The following is a 23,961-nucleotide window of genomic DNA, read 5'->3' on the forward strand; positions in this document are numbered from 1 at the left end:
CAGCCATGGAGGTGCATCCCCACGTCCTCGCCTCCGGGTCAGGCTGGCACAGCGCATCCCTTCATGGTGGATCCGCCCTCGAGTGGGCTCGCACTGTGGGTGCGCCGGGGTCTGGACCCCGCAGTCCTCCCCGAGCCTGGGTGGGTCCGAGGGGGCAGCGCTGCGGGCATGGACAGAGCTGAGTGTCCGGAGAACAGGGGGGACCCGTGAGGGGAGACCGGGTGTGATCTCCAGGACGAGAGGAAATGGCCTCAGGTTGAGTCAGGAGAGGGTTCGATTGACTATTAGGGGAAATTTCTTCATTAAGAGGATGGTCAGGCACTGGAAAATGTTGCCTAGGGCGATGGTTGAAGTCACCATCCCTGACACGTTAAAAAGGCGTGTGGATGTGTCACTTAGGAACACGGTTTAGTGGTGGGCTTGGCAGTTACCGGTTGGTACTCGATGATTTTAGAGGGCTTTTCCGACCTGAATGATCCTTTGATTCCGTGACTCCTATTCCCCAGACCGCCGGCTGTCGCGGTGCCTTCCCGTGTCCCCCCTCCCCTCCGCCCCCCGTTCCTGACGTCCTGAGCGCGGCTGCGGGAACACAATGAGGCCCTGAGGAGCGCGGCTGCTCCGGCTGAGGAAACGGCAGCCGGCTTCCTCCGCAGCCCTGCCCTGGCCCCGCAGCTCCGCGCAGCCTGGACACCATGGGCATGTCTGCGGGGGACGAGCGCGCCGCCAGCCCCAGAGGTAACGGGGATGATGCTCCCCGGGGAGCCGGCGAGCTGGGCAGGGAAGGGATGCTGCTGCTTGCAGCACATTTGGGGGATTCCCCTGCCCTTTGCCTCACCACCCACTCCACCCTCCTTTTCCCTGTGCCGGGGCTGGTGCCTTGTGTCCTTGCGGGGTGGCAGCCTGGCTGTGCCTCCTGATGGTGATACCTGCGCCGGGGCAGTGCTGCTCACCGCTCATCCTCAAAGCTGCTGTCCTCCTCCCTAATCCCCTGGTCCCCAAGCGGCTCCCCAGCAGGGCAGGAGCCTGGCTTGGCACTGGGCGACAGCCCCGCGGGGCTGCAGGGAGTGGCTGGGAATGGGATGGGGTGGGGGAATGATGAAACCAGGCACTGGGGACTGGGAATGGTGTGTGATAACTGTGCTGCTTCTCAGCCCTCCACTGTGGCCAGGAGCTCGTTGGCATGGCTCCACACCCAGTGTCAAGGGGACACAGCTGCGTGGGTGCTTTGGGGAGACCAGGAGACTCCAAACCTCACCTTAACCTGGCTGTCCTTCCTGCGAGAGCTGCAATCTCCCCATCCCTCCTGCTGACTCACTGCTGGAGTCTCAACCCTGCTGACAGCTTCCCAAGTGGCATCAGACCCCCTCAGACAACCCAGCATTGTGTTTGGGGGAGCAGCTGGGATGAGCACTCGGTCTGGGGTGCTCACAGCACCCCAGGGCAGCTTTGCTTCTTGCTGCCACAGCCGATGTGACAACCCCGTGCTGTGGTGGTGGCATCTTGGGGGCCCCTTGCAGAAGGACCCTCTTGGTGCCACGCTGCCCGGCTTCCCACATCCGTGTGTGCTTGGAAGTCCACTGGCAGTGAGCTTCCTGCCTCGGGCCTCAGGGGCCCTTCCTGCCCCTCTTGGTTGTGCTCACTGACCCCTGGCTTCATCCCCAGACGAGGAGTGGCCGGAAGCAGAGAAGGCTGAGAAGCTGGCGAGAGGAGCTGCTCTGAAATGGGCTTCAGGGGTGTTTTACCGCCCCGAGAAACTGGAGGGGCTCGGGCATTACCGGAGACGGGAGACACAGAGGAACAACTCCATCCAGTCCCGTTTGAAGGTGTGTGTTTGCCCATCCCACGGACACTTGCAGCCACACCCCCTCCTCAGGCAGGGATCCCAGCCAGGGTCCCCTGTTGTGCCATGAACCCTCTGTCTGTCCTCTTTTGGCTAAATCTTTTCCTTTGGCTGGCGTTTGGTGGGTGAAGTGCAATTGCCAGGGGGAGAAGCCCCCTTCACCCTCTGTCTTACCCCAGGCAGTGCCTGAAGTGTTAAAAGGAGTCTTCTGTGTCTCTGACAATCCTTCAAAATAAAACAGCAAGGGGGTTCAGCACATTCCGTGTGCAGGACTCAGCGCACCCCATCACTGCCCTGTCCCAGCCCCAAAGGCTGCCTGTCCCACAGCTGGGAGGAGGCACAGAGCTCCACCCTGTCCCTGCCTGTGGGTCTCCACAGGGAAAACTCCATCTCTACATATTTGTAAGGGCTGTCCCAGTCCCCCTGCACTCCTGCCTCCTCACCCACATCCCCTTTTGCATGACCCAAGGAATTATTAACCTCAGGACTGAATCAGTCTGAGCACCACAACTTTCTCCTGATAATTTTAGAGATGGTTTCTCCTATCCTGACTCTGGATGAATTGTCTGGGAGGCCTCAGTGAAAGCAACTTGCTTCTGAGAATTCTTGGCACCAGGAGCAGGGAATTAAATGAGTGGATAGGGCACAGAGATGTGCCAGTGCCACTGCCGGGCTGGAAACGATGGCACTCCATTTGGGAGGAGGGTTTATATGACCACTGAGGTCCTTCATGCCTTGGGAGCACATAGGGGCCCTGTGACCCACTGTTCCTTTGCAGAAACAAAGTAATCTTTTAAAACTGAGAGAGACATCTGATTACTGTTTATCCTGGACCTTGAGGGGCTGGGAGAGTGCCTGCAACACAGATTGTGCGGGGTAGGGGCAAATGGTGTGGAGTCCTCCTGCCTTCTGGAGCTGCTCCAGTGCCCTCCATCCTTTTCTGCTCCCCAGTCAACTGTCCAGTCCTACCTGGAGGGGGTAAGTGCAGGGCTGGAGCAGCTGCGGTCGGCGGCCCAGGAGGTGCAGGGCGTGTGCCAGGACCTGGGTGCTGCACGGTGGGCCCTGCTCGACAGTGCAGACCACTTCCAGGGCCTCCAGCAGATGAGGAAGCTGATGGAGGAGCATGTGCAGCTGGCCTCAGTGGTCCAGGTGCTGCCCCAGATCTTCTCGGGTAAGGCAGTGGTCCAGTCCTGGGTCCATTTGGGCTGGAAAGCACTGGGGGAAACCTCAGTCCAACCATGGGTTCCGTGCAGGGCTGGTGGTAAAGCCTGAGCAGGTCACTCAGGCTTTGCCAGTTGGGTGAATGGAGATATCCCTGCTTCCTCAGGGCCTGATCCAGTGGTGTTCCCAGAGCCCCAGACCTTTCCCCTCACCATCTCCTTGATAATCTGCATCTATGTCCCTGGTGCAAACCCCTTCATCTCCACACTCAGTGCTGGCATCTCTCCTCCCTCTCCCACAGTCCACGAGGTTTTTTCCCATATCCTGCAGCTGCTCCATGGGCAGCGTCTCTTGGAGGCCCACGTGGAGCTCATGATGGTGGAGCAACTCCGGGATGACATCCTCTCCCAGCTGCACCTCCGTGGGCTCTCCGGTGCCCAGGCAACTGTGCTGTCCTACTTCAGTGGCCTGCAGGACCTCAACGAGAGCCTGGCCAAGCAGCTGTGGGAAATTGTGGGCAGCAGCCTGCGGCTAGTGCGCGAGGACCCCGTTCTCTTTGTCACTGCTGTGAGGATCATCGAGAGGGAGGAGAAAATAGATGATGCTCTGCTCTTGGAGGCCACCTTCCTGCCCCCTGGCCGCCCAAAGGGCTGGAGGCAGAAGTTCTACCAGGTCCTCCAGGACACCATCACAGGAGGCCGTTTCCATGCTCCCCGCTTGGATGCTGAGGGGCCAGGGCTGGCCAAGCACCTGGCAGCGCTGCAGAAGGACATCGTGTCTGAGCTGCTTGTGGTGAAGGACCTGATGGTCCAGTGTGTCCCAGCTCACTACAACATCCTCAGCGTCTGCACTGCCACCTTCCACCAGGCCCTCAGCAGCCACCTCCAGGAGATCCTGCGGGAGGACCTGGACAAACAGGGACTCTTCCTTCTCCTTGAGTGGGCGCTCCGTGTGTACCACAGGTCAGCACAACCGAGTGAGGGATGTTGTGGAGAGCTGGGTTGTTCACCAGCTCATGGATGGGTTGGGAGAGTGTCTCTGGCTGCCAGGGGATGATCACCAGAAGGGCAGAGGGACAGGTAGGAACTCCTGGAAAACAGGCCTTCCCAACCCTGCCCCACCTCTGCCCTCCAGCCCAGAGATGATGGCTCACCCTGACCTCCTCCCAGAAGTAGATGTTTCTGCTCTGGATCCCTTGATGTCCTCTGAGCTCGTGGATCAGACAGAGAGGAGATATGTGATGAAAGTCAAGGTGAGTGAGCAGGATGGGGACTCCCACTGAGCCAAGCATCTGCTTGGGATGAGGCCCAGGACTCGCTGTGCTGGGTCTCAAGGGAGTCTGTACTTGGCTTCTTGGGCTGCCTGTGGGGGGTGTCCATCCTGCAGGCTAGCGTGTTCGAGTGGATGCAGAGAACCCTGGAGGTGGAGTTCAAGGAATGGTTCAGGGAAGAGGAACCTGAGACAGACCATGAGGGCTTCTTCCAGTCAGCCTTGCCTGCCATTGTCATGCAGGTGGGACCCCAAGAACATGGGTACAGATGGGGCATGGCCATGCTGAGACCTCCCAGAAAGGATTCCATGGCCTGCAGGCTCTCCCTGAATCACCAACACTTTCCTCTTGTGCTGCAGATGCTGAATGAGAACATCCAGGTGGCTTCCTTGATCACCGACTCTCTGCAGCAGAAGATCTACAACATGGCCTTGGAGGAGCTTGAGGCATTCCTGGGCCGGTCAGTGGAGCCACTTACACCCCTGTCCACCCTCACACACCCTGGGGCCATGGCTAAGCATCACAGGTGGGGGTGGAGATCTGCTGTGGGGCACCCAGTGCTCATCCAGGTCACAGAAAACTCAGCAGCCTCTGTACCCATGGGGCTGCTGTCTCAGCCTTTGGGGACATCAGCTCAGGGCCTGCTGCCCCAAATGTTTGTCAGCTGAGCCCTCCCAAGGGGATCCAGAATGGGTCCCACTGCCCCATCCTGCCCAACAACCTGTCACTCTCCAGCCTGGTGGCAGGATCTGAAAGGAGCCGAGTGAGCTGGGAGGGTTGTGGGAGGTCAGGTGTCCCCAGGAGCATCCCAGGGCCAGCTCCCCGTGGTGGCCGCCTGGGGCTCTGCCTGCCCGTCACGGCTGCCTCTGCCTCGCTGTGTTGCAGCCTGCGGGAAGCGCTGGTGCAGTGCGGGAAGGAGCACCAGCAGGACCGGGCCGTTCCCAAGTACTACATCTCCCACCTGCTGGCCGTGCTCAACAACAACCTGGCTCTCAGGTAACCTGCACCAGCACCTGGTAGCTCGTGTAGCAACACCCACCCCCATCTTCCCTGAGGCCAGTGTTCCTGCTATGCTTCTCAGGCGACCTGTGCCCTCTCTTCCCTTCCCTAGCAATTCTGTCTCCTCCCTGCACCCTGACACTGCCTGCAGAGAAGTCCCTGGATCCCTGCAGGCTGCTCTAGACAGGATGCAGAAGAAAGCTACCCAGCTGCTGCTGGAGGAACTGCTCCTGGACCTGCAGGTATGTTGGTCCAGCACCTGAGGCTGACAGGGCTGCAACAAAGCTGAACCCAGCACTAACAGCCCTACTGCAACTCGAGTTCATTCCTGCTCAGGGTCCCTGCCATTTACTCTATACCCTGCTATCACCCTGCAGACATCTCTGCCAGCCTGTCCCCCAGACCTTGATAAAGCACCCGATGTCTGTCACCAACAGCACCACCCCATATCGCTGGGCAGATGGCTCATGGCCCCCAAATCACTAACGGACAGAGCCCAAGAGCCAAAGCCCCCCCGAGCTGCCTCATGCTCCTTCTGGCTGTTCCATGGCAGAAAACCAGCTGGAGAGCAGCAAAGTCTGTGTGGAGGATATAAATCCATGTGCAACTGCCTGAGTCGTTTCCTGCTAGTGTAGTCAAATTTAGCTTTCCTGGAGTCTGGACCAAAAACCTGGAATAATTAACAACATTACTATTTAGGGCTTGAATGCCATGAAAACAAAGGAAGAGCCAAAGGGTGAAGAGCTTGCAGGCAGCAGTGGCCCTAGCTGAGACAGAAGGAGTGTGTGCCTGCAAGCAGGAAGACAGGCAAGGACAGCAGGGCAGGAGTAGGAAATCAGAAAACATGTTATGTCTACACAAGGGAAGTGGGGAGGAGTGGAAATTAAAAATAGGCAGGACAGGCCAAAAGCAGGTGTGTGAGGAGCAGAGCGCTGCCCAAACCTCAGGTGTGCATCATGACCCAGATAAAGCCCCAAAAGGAGGCTCTCAGGGTGTCAGGGAGGGACAGCCCCAGTGTTTCCATAATTTCCTAACCTTAACCACTCTGCTGATTTTACAGAGTTTTGGCTGGCAGCAGGGGCTCGGGGGCTTTGCAATGCAAAGTGGCCGTGGTGCCAGGCAGCAGCTGTGGGTGTTGTGCTGCCCTGAGCTGGCAGCTCTGCGATGGTGCAGGGCACAGACACTGCTCCTTGCTCCCTGCAGCCCCTCTGCCTGCAGCTGCCTTCCCGCAAGTGGCTCTCCGGGTCCCAGCTGGTCGGCAGCATGTGTGAAGTGATTGACAAGTATGCAAAGGACTTCTCCCGCGTCAGGAAACCTGTGTTCACGGTACCTCCTTGGAGCTGCTGCTTGTCTGTGGGACAGGGAGGCTGGGCAGTGGGCACCGTGCTGGGGTGCAGGATGCTGGGGACGCAGGAGTCTGTGTCCTCTGGAGCAGTGCAGAGAGCACCGCCACATGGAGATGTTCAGGGCTTCCCCCAAATCCTGTTTTCTCTGTCCCTTCTGTCAGGGGGCTCCCCCGAGATTGTTCCCACGGCTTGGTGTTGTATCAGCCCTTTTTGCCTCCCCAGACCCTGGGGAGCTGGGTCTGGACACTCAGGCAATGCCAGCACTAACAGCTGTCCCCTGCCCAGCTCCTGCTGGCCGAGAGTGAGCTCCTGGTGGCGAACCAGTACCTGCGGGCCCTGCTGCAGAGGAAGATGGTGTGCAAGAGCCGGGAGGAGCGGGGCCAGCTGTGCCACCGCCTGCTGCAGGACGCCTCGCAGCTCCGGGAGCTCTTCTGTGGCCTGGTGAGAGAAGCCTGGCTGTGATGGGGAGCCGGGGCTGCACCACGGAAAGGGAGCATCACCTCACCCTCCTGCTGCCCTCCAGCCCACAGCCCACGAGCAAATGGGGCTGTCACACTTGGGTGGTTGTGAGGCCAATATGGGAGGAACTGGCTGGATTAGGGACTCTGGGGACCATCACCCTGCCCAGCAGCCCCTGATGGGTGGGGCATGTTCAGTGGGAAGACACCAGCTGCAGGGGCTCAGGTCCCCACATGGGCACTGAGGATGCAGCTGTCTCCCCAGCCACTGCAGTGACATCCTCTGGGTTTCACACCTGGCTGCTTTCCCTCCCAGGGCCTGGACCGGGGCCAGCAGAGCCTGGAGGCTGTTTTTGCCCTGCGGGAGCTGATCTGCCTCAAAGACCCAGCATTACTCAGCCTGGAGGTGCTGGGCTTCATCACCAAGTACCCCGATGTCAGGTAAGGTACTCCCTGCAGGAGGGGATGGGTGTGAGCCTGCCCAGGAGAGCCAGTCTTGGCCTGCACCCTCTGAGGTGACAGAGCAGAGCAGGCAGAAACCTGAGCCTTTACCCCTTTCTCCCTGAGGTTTCCTTTTCCCATGCTCCAGATTGGAGGTGTTCTTGAAAAGTCCCAAGGGCAAAGGTGTACAGAAAACAGCAGTTCTGCTGTGGCATTTGCACATCTGGCCAAACAAACCATGAAAGTAACAAAACACCAAATTGGAAACGTCAAAACCAAATTCAAAAGGTTGGGGGGGATTGTTTTCAAGAAAATGCTACCTGGCCTGGTACGAAGTACCAGTTTTCCCCTGGCTTTGGTTTCTCTGGATGGGGGGAGGTTTGCAGGACACGAGCAGTGCTCGGGCTCACCCCTGGCTCTCTGCCCAGCGATGAGCACATCTCCACCTTGCTGGACATCCGCGGGGACGTCTCCAAGGAAGTGCGGCACGTGGTGCTGGAGATGATGGCTCAGCACCCCCAGGCTCTGCCCGAGGGCTACCGGCCCATCTTCAGCACCATCCTGGTCCCTGTGCCCGAGCTGCCCTTCTGCCTTCGCAAGGGCAAGTGTGCCTGACCCTGCCTGGCACTGGTGCCCTGCTGGCCAGCTAGGGGCTGTGCAGGGTGAGAACAGGTGACACGTGGCATCCCCTACACACGGCACCTCGTCCTGTGTTGGGGACAGTCTGGATAAAGGCCATTCTCCTCTGGTCTTGCTCCATGAGAAGACTGTCCCCTACAAGCACCAGTCCTGAGATACCTGGACTGGGGGAAATCCAACCTGTAGCTGTTTTGGTGGCCTGCTGGGACAGTGACTGAGGGCTGCTCAGGCCCATTGCCTGCAGGAGAAAGAAGAGTTGCAGAATGGACAGGAATCTGCAGCTGGGACAAATTCGCATCTCAATGGGGCTGCAGAGATGTTTGGGTTTTCCCAAGTCTCCAGACAGCCCCCTGAACCAGTGTGTCCCAGCCAGCTCTAAGTTTCTATGCTATTTCTAAGGCCTGCTTTCCCAGCTTTCCCAAAACCCTCTGATTTTAAGGATTCCCACACTAGCCATGAAGGCTGTCACCATTCCAAGTCTGAGGTAGACTGGAGCCTTGCTGGGACCAGGCTGGCAGGAGAGTTTCAGCCATGGGAGGTACCCTGGGCTCAGCCCTGTGGTTGGGTGCTGCTGCTCCACCTGGCTGGGTCCTGCATGGCCAGTGGGGAGCAGCTGAGCCAGCTCATCATGGCTCAGAGATGCTGAGGAGAAGAGCACAAGGTGGTCTCCCCATCCTGGACAGTGCCATCAGCCCTATCCCTGCTGGCACAAAGGGACAGCTCTGAGTTCCTGCTGACCTGCCAGACCCCTGGCTCTGGCTCATTTGCCAGGAGGAAGACTGGAGTTGGAGGCTCCCAAACTGCATGGAGAGCATGGTTGTGCCTGGTGTGTTGTCCTGCTCCAAGGTTCCTCCGTGATGGGCAGCACCACCCTGAGCACTGGCTCTTCCTCCCTCCTGTGCTGCTGCCCAGGCCTTGGCATCTCCTCCAGGTGTCATATGAAGATCAGGAGCTGTCTGTGTCTCTGCCTACACCCTTGTGCCCAGCCCCTGCAGCGCCCTGGGGGACCTCCATGCTCTGCCACGCTTCCCACCCTGGGATGGGCCACATCCCACTGTCCTTGCATGGTACCACTGCTGGAAATAAAGGCCTAAGCTCTGCACTTGTTCCTGTGTCCAGGCTCCGCTCCCGGGAGGGTTGGGGTATGTGGGTGGCACAGAGAGGGAGGGATCCATCCCCATGTTCAGCATCACCCCAGACCTGGCTCCCTACACCCTGTGCCAGCCCAGGAGATCACCCAGGACACGGGGGATGATGCAGACACCACATATCCCACTGTCCAGGACAGAGGGGGCTGATGTTCCCCAGCCCTGGGTCAGGTGGCTGCAGTGCTGGGGGGATGCTCAGTGAAGGGCTCGACCTCAGCTTGGGGAGGTGCCCACTGTCCTCCCTGGGGCTCATGGTGTGCTTGCCTAGCTGGCCACACTCCCACCTGCCTGGGAAGGTGTCTGCTCTCCCCACCTGCCCCTACTGGCTATGGGACTTGCTCACCTGCACCACAGACGTGGTTCAAAGTGTTCAACCCTGAGCCCTGGGAACATCCAGGTGGGCCCAGGCCAGGACTTCATGGCCACGTGGAAAAACAGCTCTAGTCCCAATAGATCTGAAAAAAGTCTGAGCACAGGATGACGTCCCACCACAGGAACTGGTGCCCATGCCAGCATGTCCAACCTTACTGCTACCCCAGCTGTGTGCCCACAACCAGCCTCTTGTGCCCTCCAGCACAGCCCTGTGGTGCTTCCTGCTCCAGCTCCACAGCCTGCAGTCAGAACTAACACAACCCACGACAGCAAAAGCCCAAGCCCCCCAGGTGTCTTTTGACAGTACCTTCCCACGTCCCTCTTTGAGTGTGTGCCAGGCTTGGCCCGTCACTGCTGCCCACACGTATCACAAGGACACAGGGGGACCTTAACCTGGTCACCTATGAGCCACGTGGCTCCCTGGCTGCTATAAAGCTCGTGGTGCCCAGGGGTTCAGACTATCTCCTTTCAGGATGGCATTCCTGTGGGTGGTTGCCTGCCTGGCCCTTGCCAGCACCGTCTCAGGTAAGTGCTGCCCATGGGTGTGGGAAGGTCCTCAGGGTGTAGCAGGATGCCAAGAGGGTGACACAGCCACCCACAGCAGCACAGGCAACCCCCAGATATGAGTCCTGAGCTTTTGGGTCACCCTTGTCCCCTGTGCCTCTCCTGCAGGCTGCGGGGTGCCTGCCATCAGTCCCTCGGTGGCCTACAGCGAGAGGATTGTCAATGGGCAGAACGCTGTGCCCGGCTCATGGCCCTGGCAGGTGTCCCTGCAGGTACAGCACTGTCCCCCTCCCTGGGCACTGCCCTAAGCACTGGCATGGCCAGCTGGCTGCCAGGGAACCTCTGCCTGTCCTCAGCTTGGGGGTGTTCAGCCCACCCAGCCCCAGCTCCTCTCCTCTCTTCCCTCCCCAGACCACCACAGGATCCCACTTCTGCGGCGGCTCCTTGATCAACCAGTACTGGGTCGTCACAGCTGCCCACTGCAACTTCAAGTAAGGAGCGATGCCCAGCCAGCCCACACCAGTGCTGCTGGCAGGGCCAGGGGCTCAGAGCATCCTGGGCATCTCTCTGAGTGGCACTCGGGTCAGCCCCAAAGGCCTGAGCAGCCCAGGGCTTCCTCCCCAGTTGTCCCCATGGTGGCTGTCCCAGTGCCGCTCCCACCCTGGGTGCTGGCTGGACACTGCCCCTGACTCCCTCTTACCTCTCACAGCCCACGTGCCCACGTTGTTGTCCTGGGGGAATACAGCCTTGCTTCCAACAGCGAGCCCGTCCAAGTGAAGACCGTGTCCAGGGTGAGCCAGGCGGGTCCTGGGACGGGGCTGCAGCTCCACGCCGTGGCTGCTCCCACGGGGCAGCATGAAGGGCTGTGCTGTTTCTCTCTCTGCAGGCCATCACCAACCCCGGCTGGAACCCCAACACCATGAACAATGACATCACCCTGCTGAGGCTGTCCACACCCGCCCAGCTGGGGTCCCGTGTGTCCACCATCTGCCTGGCCCCTGCCAACCTGGTTCTGCCCTCCAACGCCCGGGCTGTCACCACCGGCTGGGGACGCACCAACCCCAACTGTACGTAAGCTGCAGCCTCAGGGAGGCCTGTGTGTAGCTGCTCTTCTTCCTCGGGGCTCTGAGGGTCCAGGGGTGCCTGTGGGGGTGACATCTCCTGTACATGTGAGAAGGGGGAGAGATGGGCAGTGGAGTAGCCCTGTCTGAGCGTGTACCAGTGTGCACACAGGTGCAGGTGTGTGTGTAACCCAGGGATGGCTGTGCACAGGCACAAGCCTGCCCTTTCTCTGGGCCGCCTGCACGAGGTGATCCTGGGGATGAAATGGTTTGCTGGTACAGAGGAGGAAGGTGCTTTGTATGGTAACACCCATGCACCAGTGAAAGCTTGCCCAGGGCACCTGTGTGCACTCCAGGAGACCCACAGACACTGAGGTGATCTAATGGTGCTTCTTTCCTCTAGCCCAAGCCTTGGCAACAGTCCTGCAGCAGGTGACCGTGCCCCTGATCTCCCAGAGCCAGTGCATGCAGTACTGGGGCAGTCGCATCACCAGCGCCATGATCTGTGCCGGTGGGGCTGGTGCCACCTCCTGCCAGGTAAGGAGCCAAGCTCCTGCTGCACAGGGTGGGTGGAGGAGGAGGAGGATATGAGGGGTCTTGCTGAGCTCCCACCACATCACAGGGAGGGTGGAGGAGCAGGGTACATGGGGTCTTGCACTTACAGAGCCAGATATTTAAGCCCCAACACCTGGCTGTACGTAGGGGTTCAGGTGGCTGGGGTGGCAGGGACAGTGGAGCATGTGCCAGGAGCACTAAGCAGGAATCTTCTCCACAGGGTGACTCTGGTGGACCTCTGGTGTACCAGACTGGGAATGGCTGGACCTTGATTGGCATTGTCTCCTGGGGAACCTCCAACTGCAACATCAACACACCAGCCATGTACACTCGTGTCAGCCAGTTCCGTAACTGGATCGATGCCGTTGTTGCTCAGGGGTAAAGCTGCTGCCAGCCTGATCCCTTCACTAGGATTAATAAAGCAATAAAGTACCAGCTTTTGCTTGTGCCAAGCATTGTCTCTGGCTTCTTTCTTCTCATGATGCAGAGTGGGGTGGAGGAGCCTGGGGCACCGCATGCTTCTCTCCTTCCCAGAGCTGGAGCTCGGCGCCCAGCTGGGATCCAAGGGGAACCTCCAAACTAGGACAGGATGCTCAGGAAGAGGGGGAGCAGGGCTGGCTGGGGCTCAAGGGCTGCTCAGGGGATCTTCAAGCACACCCTGGCACCAACCCAGGCAGCGCTGAAGGGTGGGAGAATGGCCTCTCACTCACCCAGGGGGGAGATGCCACCAGGAAGGGAGTGTGGGAGATGCCACCAGGAAGGGAGTGTGGAGCTGCTGCTCAGCACCAGAAAGGATTGCCCAGCTTGCAGTGGGAGGTGGGTGTTGGTGGGGGCACAGCATCCTAAAGGATCCCTGCCTGCAGTTTGGAGCCATGACTCGTGTAGCAGCTGAGAACACAGCTGAAAGGGAAAAGTGCCATGGGCAGCTCCAGCTCCTGGGGAAGGTGAAGGGGATGGCTGGAGAACAGCACGCTGCTTCACCCCTGCAGAACTGCCAGGTAACACCCGGAAACTAAAGGCCATTGCAAAGGAAAATTTGAAGCTGAAAACAAATTTCAAGGCCAGGTGACAGGCTTTCACCCAAATGGGTTCTTGAGACAGTGGCTGGTGGGAAAAAAAAAGTCTTGTGTGAAACAGGAGTAGCAAGACACATGCTCAATGAATTACAATCTGGCTCCCAGCAGCTCCAAATAGAGCTGGTGATAAGGCACCGTGGAGAGAAGCAGGATCAGACTGTCCCAACATGAGCTGTGGGGTTTAGTTTTCCTTACCAGGGATGTGAAGGTGATACAAAGGTGATACACACCTTTGCTGTGTGACTCACAGCCCCCAAAAGGTAATCACTCACTCAATTAGGCAGAGTGTGACATTACACAGGGACACACTGATGGGAGGGGTATGGAACATCCATGGAGAGCAAATACAACAGTCTGGCCCATATGATTGAGTTAAAATAAATACAAATCTGCTCAAGTAAAGCCTAGGGCTAACAAATTTTCGTGGTCAGTAAGAGTTAGAGTTTTTTTAGTGGTTTGCCCTGCAGAGAGCATCTAACTGACCTTAAAGGCAAGTGAAGAGAGATGTGGGGATGGACCATGCAAGCAGAGAGAACTGGGGCTATAGGGAACTTCAAACAGGAATGACCAACTGCACCACTATGCGTCATCTGGTCTGAGTGCTGAGCTCTCTGTCAGCTCTGCCACCACTGGGATGGGGTCCCCTGTCCCCAGAAAATCCTGGAGAGGAGGTGTCTCAAGAGGGGTGTGCATTGTTCACTCCATATTACAGGTTTTCCTGTAATATTGTCCATAAAAGCTGCTCAGAGTAAAACTGGAGAGGTGATGAGTGGCTGTGGACAAACCAGAGCATTCCTCTGGCCCAGTCTACCACCTTGCAGCCAATGAAAAATAAACAGAATATCCCAAAGTGCTTGTTCAGCCTCCCACCTGCACGTTCCAGCAACAGGCTGAGTGCCTGCCTCATCCAGGGCACCCCATGGACATCCCAGCCCTGCACAAGGTCTCCCTTGGGCAGCTCCTGGCCTGGCAGCTGCATTACAGAAACCAGCAAAATCTGATGGGCACTTGGTACCTGTTGCTGTGATCTATGAATGTAACAGAGGGGTGGGCACCTCCTGGGTCTCCATGGACTTACTGACCATTATTCCCAGCCTGGAAATCAGGCCTGGAATTGCCTTCCAGCAGCCAGCCTGCAGGTGATCCACCAGGCATAAGTAAGGACAGCAGAGCCGTGGGTACACAGAATACGTGGACATGTTTTAGCAGAACGAGTACAACAAATAAATAATTCTGTACACTCTAACTTGAACATTACAGACTAATTACAATGGGTCCCACCTCATGTGACAGGACAGTCCTTAGAGTAAAGCCAGGACTCGAAAGGCAAGGCACTGAACAGGACACTGGATGTGACACAGACCGACTGGACGAGACCGGAGTCGCTTCCAAACCGTTCCAACCCAGCAGCGGAAACTGGGCAACCAAAAATAACAGCAAGTGCCGGAAGATGTCGGATCCCAAGGGCTTCCTGGGAGGTCCTTCCGTAGGGAAAGGCAACAGGAAAGCTCAGGGCATTGGGGTGTCTGTGCAGGAGCTGCTGCTCCGTAACACCAGGAGCTGCTGCTTCGTAACACACCTCACTGCTCCAGGAATCAATTCCACATTCAGCAAACAAACAGTGCAGTGACCTCTGCAACAGCAGCCAGAGCTCACCCATCACACATCTGCAGCATCACCAGGCAGGGGGGGACAGTGGGAGAAGGACAATTGTCACAGGCAGAGCACCTGCTGCCCCTGGCACAGCGAGGGTGGAAGGCACTGAGCTCTGTGATGCCGCTCACCACAGCACGTCCCTGGTGTTCACATTTGTTTCTTTGGGAAGTTTCCTGCACAGTAAGGCACAGATGACATGCAGGCACCTGCCATGGAGTGCTGCACTCTTAATCCAGGGTGAGAGAGGAGACTGAGTGGTCAAAAAAAGCACCAAAACCCTCCCAAGAGTTGTGAAGGCAATTTGGGACTGGGTTCATGCAGAGTGGTACAGGCACTTCGTGACACTTTCCAGGAGAAAGCTGAGTGGGTGAGAGGCCTGGACAACCCAACCTCCCTGCAAATTCTAGGGCTCACACTGGTGCCAAAGAAGCCAATGTCTGTGTTGCTTTGCATCATTTAGAAAACTAAATTAAGTCAAACAATTGATATTTATTTTATCCCACTTCAAACCCCCCAAATCTTCAGTATCATTACTTAAACCAAGATAGCCCCACACAGCCTAATAAGAAGCCTGTAACAGCCACACAGTAGTTGCCCTATGTGGTACAAGACTGAGCTGAGCCTGCACTGCAGGTCCTCAAAGGCACCATATGGAAGCTTCTACCCTGCCCCTGGACTTGCCACAGCTCCTGCAGAGCCAAACCCAGAGCTGCTGCCCAGCAGCCAAGTGACCCATCATTGCTATTCCAGTTTGTGCACCAGATAAAAGCTGACTCTCTTAGTACTGCAGCCAAACACCTGGGGAGAAAACAGGACTGAGAAATAGGGCAGGGCCTCAGAAATAGTAAATTACCAGAACAGAAACTATCTCACCTAAAAGAGGAAAATACCCAGATTCCAAAGAAGAGTGTGAGGGTTTATCACATCCAGAACAAACACGTCAAGCAGGCCCTACACTGCAGCTGGTGTCCATAGCACTACCAAAGCCAGCAAGTCTGAGCCCAAGCTCCTCACAAGGCTCTCAAGCTCTCCTCCACGTACAGCTGTGTCCTTCCAAGAACAACACAGGGCAGGAGCATCTGGATGCTATCACAACTGCAGTGTTAAACAGCACAGACTTCTTCAGGGTTGAAGGAAGGGTGGTTTCTACCCCACTGGGTTGATGTGTTAGGATTTTTAGAAGCCTGAGTGAGAAGTAAATAGAAATGGACTGATAATTGCTGTTTTAGGATAATACACTACACACTCAAAATCCTGGATGCAAATCTTTAGACCCCCTAATGCAATTTCTGGAAGACTTTTTCACATTCTTTTCCAGTAACCCTTGACAAAAAATAATAAAAATCAAGGAACCAAAAGGCCACATTCTTTGAAGCTGTCATTCTCTCCCTCAAGAGAGCAGCCAAACTCCCAGGACAAAAGGATGGGATTGTTTTACACAGTACTGCTAAGTTCCAAAAGACAAACCACCCTAATTCTCTTTACTCCTCAAAGAGCAGCGAGGAGAGGGCTGTGCTTGGACAAGGACACACCACAATTTGCCACTAGGTGTCATTCCAACTCCACCTCCCCTGCGTGAGCCAGAGCAGGAAAAACAGAAACACTCAGATTTGTGGTGGTCTGGAACAGGCAGGTGTTACTTCTGTCCTCCCTGCACATTCAGGAGGGAAGTTCCCAAAAAACACCTGCGAGCCAAATTAAGAGCCACCATTGAGAGTCAAAGAAAGACATTAAAAAATTAAATGAAAGAGCAGAAAAAACCATTTCAGAGAGATTTTAGTTTCTAAAATCCCCAAAAAAGGCACTCCTGAAAAGTGTAAACTCCTGAGACTTAAGACCAACTGAGCACTGAGCTGCTCCTGTGGAATAAAGACAGATGATCAAGGTAATTCACAGTGAAGAGCTTCTTACAGGACAGATTGAAGGCACCTGGACTATGGCTCAGAATTACAGCACTTTGCCTGTCCCCCTCCACACCAGACCCAACTGAAAACGTGTCCCATTTGCAAGAATAAAAGCACCTGAGGAATTGTTCTTAAGCTGGACCTTCCAACGTGGCATTTGGATCATCACAGTTTTCCAGACTGAGGGAAAGATCACTGAGGACTCCAGGGTCACTTGGACAGAGCTCTGCTCATCTCCCCTCTGGCCACACATTATTGTCTAGCTGCAAAGTTCCTAGGAATATTGGATTTAGAGACAGAAGAGGAAGTGAGCCAAGAGTGTTAAAATTGAACTATGGAAGGAAAGCCTGTAAAGATTTTCCCAAGTTTACACTGATTTTTCCATGCAAACAAGAAAACCTTGCATTTGTGAGAAGAATTAGAGTTCTATTTGCAGAAAAGCCAAAGCTCTTTAGGGGATGGCCTTGGTTCTCTTCCCACAGTTCCCAAGCAGTGGAGTGCCCTAGGACTGCACCTCGATACCACAGAGAGGCAAATGCAGCTATCCAGCATTCCCAGCTGTGTGATGGATCCTCCCTTCTGCCAATTCACCCCTAGTCACAGAGCACCACCACCAAATCCTGGCACTGTCAGGAACCTCCTGCTTCTCAAAACATATTCCAGCCCAAAGTAACCACAAACGATCACTCCGAACTTCCCCTGGTGAAAAAACAGTTATGGAAAAGATCAGTGAAGCAAAAATTGTCAAAGATGAGAAGGTTCTTGTTCTGCTTTGTGAAGGTGGAGAAACAAGCCTGGTTAGCCCAGAGCTTTATGCATTCCTCATCCCATAAGAGAAGGATAAAGGAACGGCATGGGCAGATCTCTGCATGATGCCTGTGCCTTTTGACAGTCTAGTGGTTAAGGGGAAGGGTCTCAGTTCTAGAGGTCTTGGCTCAGTTCATCAGTTTGACCCCCTCAAACAGGCAAAATCCCTGTTTTATGGATAAAAATGCAGGATAATCTGGGGAGGGCCATGGAAGCAGCCAGGAGGTAAAAGCAATCACAGTGCCTGGACTGATGCTCCAAACACACCAAAGCCTCTTCAAGTAATGGCTCAGAACCAGAAGTGCTCTGAGGGAGCCTCCTGCCACCATCTGACCTGCAGGGCCCCATGGTCCAGCTGATACTGGCCTAAGAGGGGCTCCTGCTTCTGGAGAGCTGTTTGCAGTACCATGAGGGACACTGAACTGTTTATGAAACAAAATGTGGCAAGCTGCCTGCTTTGTCAGAAATCACATCTAGTTTATAGTTCATGGTAACAAACTAGCGAAAAACAATGTGAGGAGGTAAAAGATGCTGAAAATATTTTTGTTTGCAGTCCACAGGGTTGAAAAAAACAAATATGGGGAATTCTACAAGTATGTGTTAATGCTGATGGAAGAAAGACTGCATGTGACATGGTAGGATGGGTTGCTCAGAGCAAGGGCAGCCTGCAAAGGATGTGAGGTTTCCAAAATAACATGAAAAAACCATGTAAAGGATTTCACATTCACTCCTGCTACACACAGTGGCTGTCCTCAAGTTTCTGCTCTATTCCCCACCACATGCTTGGGCACACCAGGCTGGTTACACTCATTTATAGTCCATCCCACCTTTGGGGTGGGAAGCACACTCCCAGAAATCCCCCTTTATTTTTGTTTTACCTTAGCACAGAAAACTCCAATCTTCCCCCATTAAAGCTGCTTTGCTGTTTGCTGACTAGGAGTGACTGTGAGAGCTCCCTGGAGATGTGACTGACCACTTTAGCTCTGCTGACACTGAAACACAGTGGCACAGGCATCAATCCTAGGAAAAGACCAAGCTCACCAGACCCTTGAGCTTGGACTGCCCACAGCTCCAGCCCAGAGCCAAGCAAGCCCTTCCCAAGTGCACAGCACAAAGCAAATCGTGTGGCTTTGTAAGAAAAGTTTCAAATCCCAGTATTTTCCTTCACTGCTGATCTTGTCTCTGCAACCATGAGAAGCCAAATCCATCCTGTGGCCTGTGCCATCAGCCCCACTTTGCTGCCCTAACTATTTGGGAAGATAATCTCAGCAGGCTTGCAGAAAGCTCAGCTCTGCAGCCCCCACCTCCCCTGAGAGTCCTTTGTAAGAGGCCACCTCATCACCCACACAGCACAAGGACTCCTCAAAGGCAGCATTTTCCTGGTGAACTTAAGTCACCCCTCACAGCTCTAGGGCATTTGTACAATGTCTCCAGGGTACTGTCAGTGCTGACACTCCCAGACTGGGCTTCCACTTCTCAAGTCCCTACCCTGATGCTTTGGAGCCATTTGTGGCCACCCCAACAGCTCCCACCACCACTGTCCCAAAGCAGGGATGGCAGTGCTGGGGCTGCACAGGCACACAAAGCAGGGGAGCCCTGTCAAATCTGCAGGCAGGGAGCAGCCTGGAACCACCAAAGTTCTGGTGCAGTGACATGGTCAGTAACACTGCTTACAGTGGTTATAGCCCATCCCACCTCTGGGGTGGGAAGCACATCCCTAAAACCTCCCTCCTCTTTTTTCCCCTTAGCACAAAAAAACCTCAACCTTCTCAATCTTTGTCTGAAGGGTGCAAGGTGTGTAACATGTCAGAGACACAACAGAGCCACGAGAACAAGCCCTGCATGACAGGCACTGGTCTTGCTGCAAACAGGGAAAGGACAATTCCAGGGGTAAACCCTTGATGTCATCAAGTGAGCCCTTGACGTCATCAGGAGGATGGCAGCCCTTGGGGGAAACCTCACAGCTCCCCAGCCCTGGTGGAAAACTGCTGTCTGGCATCTCTTTGGCGAGGAGCTGGTGGGCAGCACACCAGTGAGTCAGAGCTATCCCACTTGTAACTGCACATGACTCATTCCAGCTTCGCTGCAAAGGCACCACGGAGTCTGACTAAACCAGCCCAAAATCTGTGTATCCATAATTTTTAAATACATATACACCCCCACACGTGTATGTGCACACACGGACGTGCACGCACAGACACACCAAGTGATTGCTTCTTTTTTTCCGTACACAAGTGAGAGAAACTGAACGCTCTGGAATTAATAAATAACTATGAACAACCAAGCTCCTGGGCTACAGAAAGAGCTCTTCTCCCCAGTGGCTCCTTAATTCCTTGAGGCTCTGAGCCCACAAGGACTCCCCTGTTTCTGGCACGAGACCCTCACAGGCTGGCATGGCCACCACGAGGTTCCCTTTCCTCTGCACGGGGTGAGGGGGACACCTCCTGCAGGCAGGGAGGGAGGAACCTGGCTGTTCCTCACTGAGTGTGTGCACACCTGCAGGGCAGAGCAGACCTGTGGCAGGGGTCCTCCTTTTGAATTTTCTTTTCCAGAGCCTCAAGCTCAGCCCGTGTACTGCTGCTGGTAGCGCAGGTTGAGCTCGCGCAGCTCCCGCTCCCGCACGCGCCGCGATTTGTTGGATTTGGTGGAGCGGCTGGAGCGGGTGGACTGAGCTGACTTGGTGCTCTGGCAGCGGGAGGAGGCCCTCTTGAGAAGGTTCTGTGAGATGGAACGGTGCAGGTTCTTCATGGAGGAGGAGGCTGCCATGCTGACCACCCACGGGTGCTTCAGGGCCTGAAGGGCCGTCATCCTGTCGCTGGGGTCCACCGTCAGCAGGCGGTCGATGAAATCCTTGGCCAGGTTGGACACGCTGGGCCAGGGCTGAAACACAAAAGAGGTGGTTGGAATGAAACATCCTTGCTGATTAATTAATTCCTCCCATGTCTGCAAGGTGCTTTGGGGCATTCTGCTGCTTCCCCTCTCTCTTTTATCCTCAAATCTTCCAAGCTGTAACTGGCAGTATCTGCCCAAGGAGAATGAGACACAACCTACTGCACGTGAGGGGAAGAGGCTGAATTAGTGGGAAATATCTGCAGGTCCACAGGTGCAGAGTAGATCCCTCCAGCAGCTGGGCTCAGGCACTCAGTAGCTGACCCTCCAGCCTGCAGGCACTGACACAGCCATGTGCACACACTCAAGGGTCTCAGTCTATTGCAGCCCGGGGCTGTGTACAAATCACAAACGGGACGGGACTGCTGGGAACGAGCCTTGAGCTGTTTTCTTTTCCAGCATCAGCCTCATTACATGGTGATGACAATGGGAAGATGCCACCAGCTCACATCCCAAGCAGCAGACAAAGAACTTAATGTTACAACTTACCTTAAAAGTTCTTTGACCAATCACACAAAGCAAAAGCACATTGACAGTAGTTCTGTCTAACTGCTATAAGCACATGTACCTTTGGTTAAAACAATGCTTGCTTATTTCAAATACAATATCTGCTTGTAAGCCTTAAAACACAATGCACAGAGCTTCATTATTAAGCTTAAAACTTCCAAATATCTTGCTAGATATACTTATCTGCAGCTTAGGGACTTATTCTAGACAAGCATTAATACACAGACCATTGTTCTATTTGTCCTTACTTTTCTACTTTTTACATAATTTTTCTGCTGACCTATCTCATGGCTACTGCATAGCTCTAATCACAGTTCTGCTGTCTCTGAGGACTGCCTTTTGCAGCTTTCCCAAAACCCTCTGATTTTATGGATCCCTACATCAGTCAACCCCCAGACCCAACAATCTCTCCAGCAGTGGCTGGGCTTTCCCTGGTCCATCTGGAGTTTTGTCCTTGTCCTTAGAGACACACACACATGGACACCCCCAGCTTCCAGGCCCTTTCCCCATGTCCAGCTCCATGCTTACCAGCAGTCACACTCAGTCACACACCCCCACACGCCTGTGCTTGCTCCAGTTGCTGCACCATGACACACACAGGCTCCCAGACCTATGTCCTGCTCCAGCTGCTAGTCCTTTCTACCTCATCCTCTCACATCACCTTCCAAAATCCTACAATTACTACCAGAAGCTGAGTAACTGTATCTCATTGAAGACCCTCCCCTGTCCAAGTGCTTTCTATCCCACAAAGCCATTACTGCAGGCACAGGAGCCCTATCACTCACAGAGGATGGATTCTGACACCCAGGGCTCTTCTGACTCTTCATCTCAAGGCACATATCCAGGGAGGAAGCACCAACCTCTGCACTGATCCTGGAACCAAAACTAGGCAGAATTTTCTGCTATGGAATTTGGTCTCACTCTCACATGGAAATTCAGATGTTGCTATGGTTAACTCTGGTACAGCAGCTCAGCCCAGCTGGAAACAGCCCCATAAAATGTTCTAAATATATAGAAATGTTAGATATAAGAAATTTGCAATAATGTGTACCACAGGAAGAGGAAGGAATTTGTTTTACAATATGCTAGTTTTAAAGAAATAAGCCCAAAATAATTAATTAATCCTATAATAAATATCCTCCCAGCACACCCAAGAATGGCCATAACAACTTATGAGTCAAACACCTCCAGCCATAAATGTTGAATTGTTTCATTTCTGACAAAATACTGTATTTGCACTAAGGTGGGAAGTGAGAACATTTCCTTCAGCATGAGGTGAAGGCTGGGCTGTGGATGTGGACAAAGCTGGGAAGAAAAATGTGACAAAATCCACTGTAAGGGAGAGGAGGAGGCAGCATGGCCAGCAGAAAACCCCAGGTGGTGAATGGAGCCAGGCAAGAGCAAGTTTCTGCAGTCACTGGGTATTTTGGGGGTCTCACCTGTCCTGAAACCACCAATACTGAACTTTTCAAGTCTGTGGAGATCACATCCCAAGCTGCATTAAGAAAAAGCCTGAGCAGATTTCTGCAATGAACATTTCCATATAATAATGGTGACATACATGTAACTGAGTGGACCCGCCCCTGTCTAGTTAAAAAGGCAAAACTGCTATTCTCTGTCTCTCATTCTTCTCTTCATTGGGTGAGGAAGAAAAGCACCCAGCTATTTTAAAATTCAGGGTTCACTGACTGTACAACCAGAAATAATGCCCTTTTCTTGCACAGAAAGTCTAAAAAAGGTATGTCCTGATTTTTTGGAGGTTTGTAATTCATTGCTACAGAAAGCAATTTTCTTTTCAGAAGACTCAAGGCACCAGCATGGGAACAGATCCCTGGGAGGAATTTTTAATGAACAGGAGGATGGTGTAAGAGTTACAGCACTGCTCCCAGCACACAGCCTGTCACTGCATGGCCAGGAAAGGTGAACTTGAGCTTTAGCTGAGGAACTGGCTGTGAGGGAGATCAGGGTACCACAGTCTTATTTTACAAGGACTAAAACACTCTGGCTTACTCAGCTGAAATGGGATACATGGCCAGTACCTATGCAAGAGAAGAGACTGAAAATTATATTAACTACCTGATATAAAGAAAATACTGCTACATGAATAAAAACATATAAATGTCCTGAACATATTCAGAATAGAAACGGAAATACTCAGGGAGGAAGCAGATCAGATACCACTTCACATTTCAAGAATTAAATCCATTAACAAAAAAAAAAAAATCTAAACATCAAGCTTTTCTGTCATAGAATCATTAAGGTTGGAAAACACCTTGAAGATCATCAAGTCTAACCATTAACCCAGCACTGCTGTGGTCACCACTAAACCATTTCCCCAAGTGTCACATCCACCTTTTGAACCCTTCCAGGGATGGTAACTCCACCACTGCCCTGGACAGCCTGTTCCAGGGCCTGACCACATCTTCAGTGAAGAACTTCTTCCTAATACCCCATCCAAACCTCCCCCAGTACAACTTGATGCCATTTCCTCTTCCCCTGCTGCTTTGTAAAGAATATAATTATAATATAATATATAAGTAAAATTAGTTTGTCACAATCTGCCTTAAATGGTTTTTTCTTAGCTGATGAAATAAATGTACCTTGGCAGTGAATGGTAAGAAAAAACCAGGTGATTGTTAGAAGAAAACAGGAACAAATTCTGATGACAGACTCGTGAAAGTGTTTATAAAGAAGGTAAAAAAATAGCAAAAATCCTTTTCAAATTAATCAGGCAGACCACAATAAAGGTTCAATTTTAACTGAACACACTGGTCTGTTTTGAAGATTGATGGACCATTGAGAGGCTCAGCCTTCATGGTATTCACACCAACAGAACCAAAAAGCTGAATCTGCCCTGCCATGGGGGAATATAAATCCCATTGCAAGCCTATAGATTCCCAACAGACTTTGGATAAGGTACTTCATTTGTTAAATACCAGCAAGGGGAATCAACTTGCAGGATTTACTCTTCATTGCATAATCCCAGCTGATCCCAGGTGGTGCCATATGTCAGCTGGGACACATCACCTTCCCCTCACACTGGGGGTCTCCAGCTGCACAGAACCTCTGGGCTCCCTCCTCCCTGATGGACAGATCCAAATGGAACCCAGGCAACAAGAGGCCTTGCCTCCACTCTTCCAAGCTTGCCTTGAAAAGCTTTTAAAGATCCATTTTCTGTAGTTTTTTTATGAGTCCCTATTCATTCAGCTGCAATCACAAACTCATCGTTACCTGGCTGCTCCATCAACCCCCAATTCCTTCTTTCCTTCTCCTCCTCCCAGGAGCCACAGCTCACCCCATTCTGTTTCCTTCACAGAGGGCTCATTCT

The 23,961-nt window shown here is 53.8% G+C and overlaps 3 protein-coding genes across 4 annotated transcripts in view; 2 read left to right on the forward strand and 1 right to left on the reverse strand.

The window, feature by feature from the left end:
• Nucleotides 1–48: 48 nt before the first annotated feature.
• EXOC3L1 (exocyst complex component 3 like 1) lies at nt 49–9,256 on the forward strand. 2 transcript variants are annotated; one of them, XM_036390556.2, is made up of 14 exons: nt 49–140; nt 507–735; nt 1,663–1,823; nt 2,792–3,011; nt 3,303–3,963; nt 4,136–4,253; nt 4,388–4,513; nt 4,631–4,731; nt 5,157–5,267; nt 5,383–5,512; nt 6,474–6,596; nt 6,902–7,057; nt 7,391–7,515; nt 7,944–9,256. In XM_036390556.2, the coding sequence occupies exons 2-14, from the start codon at nt 693–695 to the stop codon at nt 8,128–8,130; spliced, it is 2,262 nt and encodes a 753-aa protein (XP_036246449.1). In that variant the 5' UTR covers nt 49–140; nt 507–692; the 3' UTR covers nt 8,131–9,256. The 2 variants fall into 2 exon arrangements, with proteins under 2 accessions (XP_036246449.1, XP_054372154.1); XM_054516179.1 differs by lacking the exon at nt 2,792–3,011.
• Nucleotides 9,257–10,147: 891 nt separating this feature from the next.
• On the forward strand, nt 10,148–12,176 carry CTRL (chymotrypsin like). The gene is made up of 7 exons (XM_036390393.1): nt 10,148–10,199; nt 10,347–10,450; nt 10,590–10,669; nt 10,888–10,969; nt 11,065–11,245; nt 11,643–11,776; nt 12,015–12,176. The coding sequence occupies exons 1-7, from the start codon at nt 10,148–10,150 to the stop codon at nt 12,174–12,176; spliced, it is 795 nt and encodes a 264-aa protein (XP_036246286.1).
• A 1,873-nt stretch (nt 12,177–14,049) lies between these two features.
• Nucleotides 14,050–23,961, reverse strand: part of PSKH1 (protein serine kinase H1) — a 30,894-nt gene continuing 20,982 nt past the window's right edge. The window contains exon 4 of the mRNA XM_036390377.1: nt 14,050–20,117. Within this exon, the coding sequence (XP_036246270.1) occupies nt 19,800–20,117 (318 nt within the window). The 3' untranslated portion in view covers nt 14,050–19,799. The remainder of the gene's footprint in view (nt 20,118–23,961) is intronic.

The sequence above is a fragment of the Molothrus ater genome, chromosome 12 (assembly GCF_012460135.2).
Source record: "Molothrus ater isolate BHLD 08-10-18 breed brown headed cowbird chromosome 12, BPBGC_Mater_1.1, whole genome shotgun sequence".
Lineage (NCBI taxonomy): Eukaryota > Metazoa > Chordata > Aves > Passeriformes > Icteridae > Molothrus > Molothrus ater.